General features: G+C 40.8%; 1 protein-coding gene across 2 annotated transcripts in view; it reads right to left on the bottom strand.

The window, feature by feature from the left end:
* ZDHHC8 (zinc finger DHHC-type containing 8) overlaps positions 1-8641 on the bottom strand; it is a 185338-nt gene extending 176697 nt beyond the window's left edge. The window contains exon 1 of one of the 2 annotated variants that reach the window (XM_014523176.2): positions 8455-8641. In XM_014523176.2, coding sequence (XP_014378662.1) covers positions 8455-8558 — 104 coding nt within the window. In that variant the 5' untranslated portion in view covers positions 8559-8641. The remainder of the gene's footprint in view (positions 1-8454) is intronic. The other variant, XM_025212316.1, reaches the window with a different exon arrangement.
* Positions 8642-8647: the final 6 nt, after the last annotated feature.

Below are 8647 nucleotides of genomic sequence, written 5' to 3'. Positions count from 1 at the left end.
TTTTTTTTTTTGGGGGGGGGGGGGGGGAAACATGGCAGGAGGGGGAACAAGGTGGAAGCAAAACTACTAATTAAACAGGAGGGAAGGGAGCATAAAAAGAGACCTCCCTTCCCAAACGTCTTTGTTTAACGCTAGGAACAGTGATCAGAGGATAGGATTTTCCCTCATTATTTTGCTAGCTGCTTACACTGAGGCATCTCATCTCCCCCAGCATTTAAAGTCAGGGGCGCTATTACTACAGAGCCAAGAACAATATCTTAAAATCAAAAGCTCCATAATACTGCACTAGGCTGTGCTTACCAGAGGTCTCTCTTCACATATAAAAAAAAAAAGTTTCAACGTTTTAGCATCCCATTGCTAACGAAGACAGTTCAAGTCAGCATGCTATTATTTAAATTACTTATCAAGATATATGCTGGGCCTCTCCTTGTCCAGTTAGAAAGCCAGAATTTAACTGCTTCATCTATAGGTGAACTACTATGCTTTAGCCTGTGATTAACAGCATTTTTAATAGACTTAGCCTAAACATGGATGCTACCCTAAAGACAGTTAATTAAACATGGAGCTTTTAAAGCTAATTCAATCAATATCCCTGGTGCTCTAAAAAGTACACGCTTAACAACATGCTGAGACCAAGTGCTGAGAAGCTTTACTGGTCACAAAATAGCAAAATTTGAAGATACAAGGCTGGTGGTTGATCTGGCTTGTAGCAACAGCAGCTCTTCACAAGGAAGAGCCAGCTATTTAGAACAGGGACCCTTAGAGCTCATCTCAGCTGAGTTGTCATTCTGAGTTTTGCCATAGAAATAGCTCAGTTAAGGGTCACTTTAGACTTGAGCTAGCTATCTGGGCAGGGACTGGAGCTCAAGCACCACTCATTCACGCTATGTATAAATTGGGGATGTAGTTACAACAACTCCCCTGCTAATCCAATCTCTATTTGTGCGCACTTCAGTGTCGTTGCACAAGTACTAGCATACTAACTTGAGCCGATACCTGCTGCAATGAAGGCAGGTCCATCTGCCTCATCAGCAAAACCAATTTCTTAAGAAACACCAAAATGGCCCCACAATATGCCAAACTTTTTTTGAGCCACCTAGAAGAATTCCTCAAGGACTGCACCATCAAACCTATACCTAAGATATATTGATGACATCTTCATCATTTGGACTGAAAATCTGCAATCTGATTGAGTTCCATCAGAAATTCAACAATCATCACCCCTCCATCAGACTCTTGAATACACCAACATCTCCTTTTTAGACATGATGATCACTATCCAGAATAGTAAAATACAGACCATAATATACAAGAAACCCACGGACCAACATACATATCTGCACAGAACCAGCAGTCACCCTAAACACACCAAGAAAGCTGTAATATATAGCCCTCAGATACCACCTTGCACTGAAGAGAAAACTCATGACCGTCACCTCTCAAATCTCAAAAGGGTCTTCACTCAACAAAGACACTCCTCCAGAGAAATAGATCACACTTTTGAAAGAGCCAGCTGGATACCACATGAAGAATTGCTGCAGAAGGAAACCCCCCATGAAATCGCACACCACTGGTTATGGCATATTACCCCTCCCTGGAACAACTGCAACTCATACTAGAAGACAACCCAATTCTTAAAGAGATCTTCCCAGAGCCACCCATCCTAGCCCTCAAACAAGCACCGAACCTTGCCAACCTCATCACCAGAAGCAAACCTTCTATGGCCCAAAACACACCGAATGGATCCAGCCCGTGCCATGACAAGAAATGTAAAACCTGCCAACACATCTTCACCACCCCCACAATTACTATACACCCCACAACAGAGCCATCAGCACTCCTGGCTCGTACAGCTGCACCTCCAGAAATGTTATACATCTCATCCAATGCACCGAATGCCCTGATGGAAAATATGTAGGAGAGACCAAACAACAACTGCGCACCGGAAATCTATCAAAGACAGGAATACCCAACTACCTGTGGGGGCACATTTCTCACAATAAAACCACTCTCTCCAATCTCTCAGTTCTAATCCTCAAAGGGAATTTACAAAAGAGTCTAGGAACTTTACTTCATCAGCCTACTGGATACAAGAAATCATGGACTAAACACAGACATTGGATTTATGACACATTATAACCTGCCTACCATCCGACTCCCAGGTACCTCTCCACTACTTACCAGCAACATTCATTCCCTTTCCACCGCTCCTCCAACCTCTCTCTCACCCACTGACTCCTCAATACATCTTCACCAAGTGGCTTTCTTGCATGCAGACCAGCCTCTGCCCTCTTCACTATTCATTCCATCCAGGAAGAGGACAGACCAACTGCAGATGCTTCCTCAGCCTGACAAAGGGTATTTGTACCCGAAAGCTTGCAAAGAAGAATTTTTCCAACTATTTGAGTTGGTCTAATAAAAGATATCAGATTTACCCAAAGAACCTTGTCATACATACCCAAAGAAACTCTGGCAATAGTATTTATTCGACTGTTGTTCACAGAGTGCTATCTATACATATGACAAGGCACAAACACTTGAGAGAACTTCAATCCCAAGAAGTTCTCAAAGTGGAAAGGCAAGACAGCTCAGCAGTAGTTACTACTCCAAATGTTAGGAGCCTGCCTTTTCTTGGAGAGAAATTAAGTTATCTAAAAAAAGGGAGGGAATTGGTTCATGATCCACCAACATCAAATATGCCAGTGAGAGGGGAGAAATAATAGGGAACTGCTGGAGAGGACCAATTTTATTTTTAGATTTGTAAAAATGCAACCTTTATGTCTCAAGATATTTACAAAATAAAACTGATCACACCTTTTTGGTTTTTTAGACAAAGTGGATAAAAGTAGACAGCACTTTTATAAGAAGCTTCCACCCTTACCACACTAATCTGGGACTTTTCAGCACCAAAATACCCCACACAAGCCATTTTCACCAGAGGCAAGAGAGAATATCCATTAACCCCTTTGGCTCTCTCTAGCAATCTACGTGTCAAGGCCAAGCCATGAGAGAGAGTCATATGTGGAGCCAGAAATCATACAATCCAGCATTCTCTGACGATAAAGAGAGGGAGTAAACTATTTTGTTTTTGTCAAGCAAAACTTTTTGGATGATCCGTTCAGAAGCATGTAGGTCCCCCCCCATCAATTTTGCCATGGGAAGATAGGAACTGAATATTTACAGAATATTACATGCACTTAAATGTTTGACAAAGTTTGCTGCTACATTATTGTGATGGTGGTTCGACTCTAACAGACCAGTAGGTTTCCTTAGAGACTAATGTTCTTGATCTTATTGATCAAGCCCCTCTATCCCCAAGGCCACTACACAGCTGTAGCACTCCAAGGTAAAGTTAATAAAAAAATTTTAAAAAGCCAGTTTTTGTCATATACCTAATCTGAAATTGTAATCCATTAATCATTTTAGGTAGATAAAAATATTCAAACACCATGTTTCCTCCTGAAGTTTTAAAGGAAGCCAAATTACTGAAATGGTAGGATCGGAGTTTGTTGACATGCTAAACAAGCTTTGTATAATAATTGAAATTTCTTCTGCTGGTGCAGTTTATTTCATTTCAGTTTCTCAACTTTCAGCTAAGATAGTTGAATAAACTAAATTGGAAAAAAATTCCAGGGGGGAAAAGAGCGCATTTCCTCTTCCAATCTACAAATAAAAATGAGGTGTGAAAGGACGAGATCCATTAGCTCTGAAATCAAGTTCATTATGACCAGGAACAATCAACTACACATGAAAAATTTTAATATATCCGCTTGAAATGCCAGATGTGTTTCAATTAGAGATGCTGAATATGCAAGGAAAAATAAAAGGTACTTATTTAAACTGAAGAAAGTTACAATACCATTTTTGTGCATTTAATTGAATCCTAATTTCCATCCAAATACAGCTGGACACAGATCATGAGAAAAAAAATCAATTTAGTAATTAAATGGATTATTCAACTTTTTAACGGAATATAAAAAGGACCCTGTGTGCTGAAGGGTTGGATTGCATATGCTAAACTGTATAATTGCTTAAATAACCAAAGGAGATACTGGATCCTCCTGTTAGCAAAATAATACCAAAACTATTGGTACAATTTTGAATCTACCTCTTTAGATAAAGAACTAATGCAAGAACAAATTAAAATGAAAGTTGCTTACAACAAAGTTTCCTGCCTGCTGAGATAAACAAACCCGTCAGCAAACTCTGCTTTCCAAAATCCCCTCCCCACCAACTCTCAGTCACTTTTTCTGTCTCCTTTTCATTCCTACCACGACCTCCTATTCCTTGGCACACCTATGTAGTCCTCAAGCCTAATTCCTGTAGGTTGATGATGTTAAGAGTTCCCCAGCACCACCACCTATATTTTAATTGCAACTCCCAAATGTCCACGGAATATACTTACAACTGCATCCCAGTTACCTCCTTTGAATAGGAAACTTAACTTTGCTGTTTATTAAATGAATTCTCTTTCCCTGAAGAGAACAAGCGGCACACTTTATTTACCTAATTTAAGTACTAGTATGCTCAAGTTTTATTGTATAAAATATTGCTGTGTCCCATGACCTAATAGCCACCATTTCTTCAATGTCTTCCCAGACATGCCTTAGAAGTGCTGGCTCTCAGCGTATTACCAGGAACAGAATATTGGTGGTACCAGTTTTTTAGAATCGGAAATGTGATGAGTACTATTCAGTGCAAGCTCCTCATATTCCCTGTATTAAGATGCACCTCACACTTTCAGCACGTTGTGTTACTTGCAGTTGTGGAAGGTGTAGCTACCAGACAAAAGTCATTAAGTTCAAATTGCCCAATGCTAGAAACTTGTAAATGGCATCATTTACAATAAAAACCAGATAAGAAAACCATTCTATTGGCTACATCATCATAATTCACTGTATACCTTTGTGCGTAGAATATAGTTTAGTTGTTTAACACGGCTGTGCAACAGAGTTACTGGAACAAATTTGGTTCTGTTGATGAATACTCTTAGACTTGCATCCTTGATCAGTTTGTGGTCAGATGCATAACACCCCAACATTCATGAAAAATAATTAAGCTATATTCTCGAGAGAGAGTTAGAGAGGTGTTTTTGTTTTGTTTTTTTTAAATGATGGATAGAGTATGAAATTACTTATAAAACATTAGACCCCTTTTGGCAGGTTTCTGTTTATTTTAGTAAAACTACATATCAAAGAATTAGAGGAATACAGCAGCATTCCCAAGTAACAATCTTGATTACTAAATAATTTAACTCTCCAGCAGCACTAAAAGGGGTTAAAAACCCCCACTAGTTCACAAATGATTAGCTGAAGAAAAAAAAAAAAATCCATAATGGAATCTGCCTGAATTAAAGCACAAAAGTACTACTGATGAACAGTACCATGAAATAAAGCTATTGCCAACATCCACATTGGTAGCAATTAAAGACCATTTGAAATCTAAACAATCTGTCATTTAGGAAAATTGTGGGGTGGGCAGGGGAGGAGGATAGGAGGAGGGGTTAAAAATAAAAGCAAATTACTACAAAGAATTACACTGGCCTTCATGTAAAAAAAAATAAAATAAAAAAAATCAAGAGTTCATCTAGTGGAACACATTCACTCATGACATGCCCTGAACCTATAAGCACTTACAGCCGTGAGTAATCCTTATTTGCATATACTGTGTTTTTCACGGAAGCTATTCACAAGTGTTTGGAGGGCCCAGAGGAAAGCTGGGCCCTCCAGCCATTTTATTAAATATAAAATGATTTGATGTATAATAGATGGCATAGAATATGCTAATGTTCTGCATTTGACCAGTGTTCACTGTTCAGTTCTTAATGTTAAATGACTCAAGACCTGAATATTAGTTTCTTCTGACTAGGGTAGTATACAATAATATTTAATATCTGGCATAAGCCACTAACTGAAGCTTACATAGTGTGAATACCTACCTGAAGATCTGAAAGTTACAAATTAGGAAAAGAAATGAACATTTGAGGGAAGTGATTTAGAGCCAGTTCCTTAGCTGATGTTACTCAAAGTTCCACTGAAGTCGATGGAGCGATGTCAGTGTACACCTATGGAAGAACTACTCCATAAAAGCAACAACTTCAGCATGTAGCAATGTTACAAAAACTAACTCATAACACTGCTTGAAAAAAAATCTTTTTTAAATAAAAATAGAAACATCGGCAAAAAGTAATTCATTAAAACTATCCTCATTTATCCAAGCCACTTGCTTGTATTCCAAGGTAAACGTTAAAAGTGAGCTGAAGACAAAAATCAGCGATTAACACAAATCTGTCCGTACCCGAGTAATTGTTGTTCAGCAACGAGAAACCCGACGTCCTGTCCACTCAACCTGCTTGCTACTTTCGCTATCTTGGACTGGATGGAAAAGAATATGAAAGACACACTTGAAGTATTTTCCAGACTGACAACTATGCTGTTACAATTAAAAAGAGGTTGCTACTAACATGGCTCAAGTAACCAGGAGTTAATTTTAGGTGTGTAAAACCCAAATTAAAGCATTTCTATTCACTTTTTTTAAAGGGGGGAAAAAAAAAAGACGACTTTATTCTCCCATAGTAACAGATAAATAAAGATAAAAGATACTTCCTCTTAGCATGGACAATGAAGCAAAAAAAAAGTTAAATAAATATAGCATGTTTGACCAAAAAGTCTTCCTCCATCACTCAAAGTTCGTAGCATTGCATCTAAAGTCTAATGAAAGCAAACTCTCAGACCAGTAGAGAGAGACTCCCTATGCCTGGCGAACGGCGACTGCACCTGAAAGCTTGCTAACAACAACTTTTTTCCAACTACTCAGTTGGTTTAATAAAAGATATCACCTCTACCCAAAGAACCTTGCCTGCCTATGTCCTTAGATCAACACAGCTACAACTGAACACCCAGCACACTTAAAAAGTAATAATATTCATATTCCTGTATACTTGTTTCTCATCACAGGGAAACAGGAGATGAGAGCATTATTTAAAAAGTTGTTTTGGTTTTTCTAATGTTCTCTGATTTTCACAGGACTGACAACAAGCTTTCCCATCCTAGACCCTCAAACCCAGCAAACTGATGTCAGAGACTGGAGTTAAGGAAGTTCAAAGAACTACAACAGACTCAAATATATGAATCAAGTGTAACACGAGCCAACTTTGTCTCATGTCAGTCTGTGCAAACCATCTATAAGCAGATACCCAAGTGAAGAGTATTAAAAGTACCAGTATTAGAGACTGTATGCAATGTAAACATATATATAGGAGGTATATATATTTATACATACATTTTACAGTGCATATACACGTGTGTGTAAATACACACACTTTACATATATACTGTATAGTAAGTATACACATACATAGAGGAAGTTAAAGTAGGAAACCTGGCAACTTTTAATGAAAACCATTTATGAGACCAAATTCAAGCCAGATGCATTTACCAACAGCAGTTCTTTCAAAAAATAAATAAATAAATAAATAAAAGGCTGAAAGCTAGATAATACGCCAACATCTAAACCTTGTTCCACAATCCTACATGAAGATTACTCCAAAAGGCTACATGGCCTGATATTAAGCCTCATGCCAATCCAAGCAAGACACAAGTACAGACTCCCACTGCTGTCAGCAGCAGAATATTTAACTTTCCTGGGCTCCGTTTAAAGATTCAGCCATGGCAAGAAGAAAAAACCAACCAGTAGACAGGTCTCAAAATACAAGGCACTGTGAATACTATGACCCAGGTACCGGAGTATTCAGAGAACATTTTAAAAGACAAAAAATCTCGCGCACACTTTTGAACACAGCAACTCAACCCCAGCACAGGTCACCCCTCTCCTGCAACACGCAGAGCCAGGTCCCCGCAACCAGCTTCCCAGGCGTGGAGCGAGCTGTCTAGGTAACTTGAGAGAGGAAACAAAGCTGGAAGCACGACCCCTCTCCCATGCTAACCGACCCCTCTCCCATGCTAACGGAGCTGCACGCCGGTATCTTCAGAGCGTAATTTTGCATTGAATGGGGAAAGGGGAAAAGGGGGAGCACAGTTTGCCCCCCACCAGGCAAACTTCATCTTCGCTCCTGCAGCTCAGAAGAGCGGCTCTATCAAGAGAGGCACAAATCACCACCCCGCGCAGGGCCAGGGGGGCTGCCTTCCCCTTCATCCCAAGCACAGGGCAGAACCCCACAAAAAAAGCCCCAATTCTCCCCCTAAACCAGCCGAGACTTGGGGGTAAAACAGGGATGCGGCAGGGCAGGGCAGGGCAGGGGGGGCTGCCTGATGCACACACTCCGGCGGAGGGGGTTGCTTTGCCGTGAAATGGTGGCTCCCACAACGGGAAGCGCTTGTGCAGAGCCCAGCCGGGAGGGAGGCAGGCAGGCAGGCAAGGAGCCGGACCAGCAGCGCCGGGCCTGGAGCAGCCGCCGAGCCGCCCGGCCTCCCCCAGGCCCCGCGCCGTACTTACGTGAAAACAAAAAATAAAGTAGTCGAGCCCACTAACAAGGCAGCTGCGGTGGAGACGGGGATGTATTTGGTAGGTTTAAACCTCTTTCCAGTGCTGCTGGGCATCCTGTGGCTTACACATCCCTGGGTAGGCGCGGCGCGGTGCGGTGCGGTGCGAGAGGCGCGGCGCGGCGCGGCGGGGCGGGGACGCGGCG

Source organism: Alligator sinensis, unplaced genomic scaffold (genome assembly GCF_000455745.1).
Source record: "Alligator sinensis unplaced genomic scaffold, ASM45574v1 scaffold748_1, whole genome shotgun sequence".
Taxonomy (NCBI): domain Eukaryota; kingdom Metazoa; phylum Chordata; order Crocodylia; family Alligatoridae; genus Alligator; species Alligator sinensis.
This window is presented reverse-complemented; position numbering and strand designations above follow the sequence as displayed.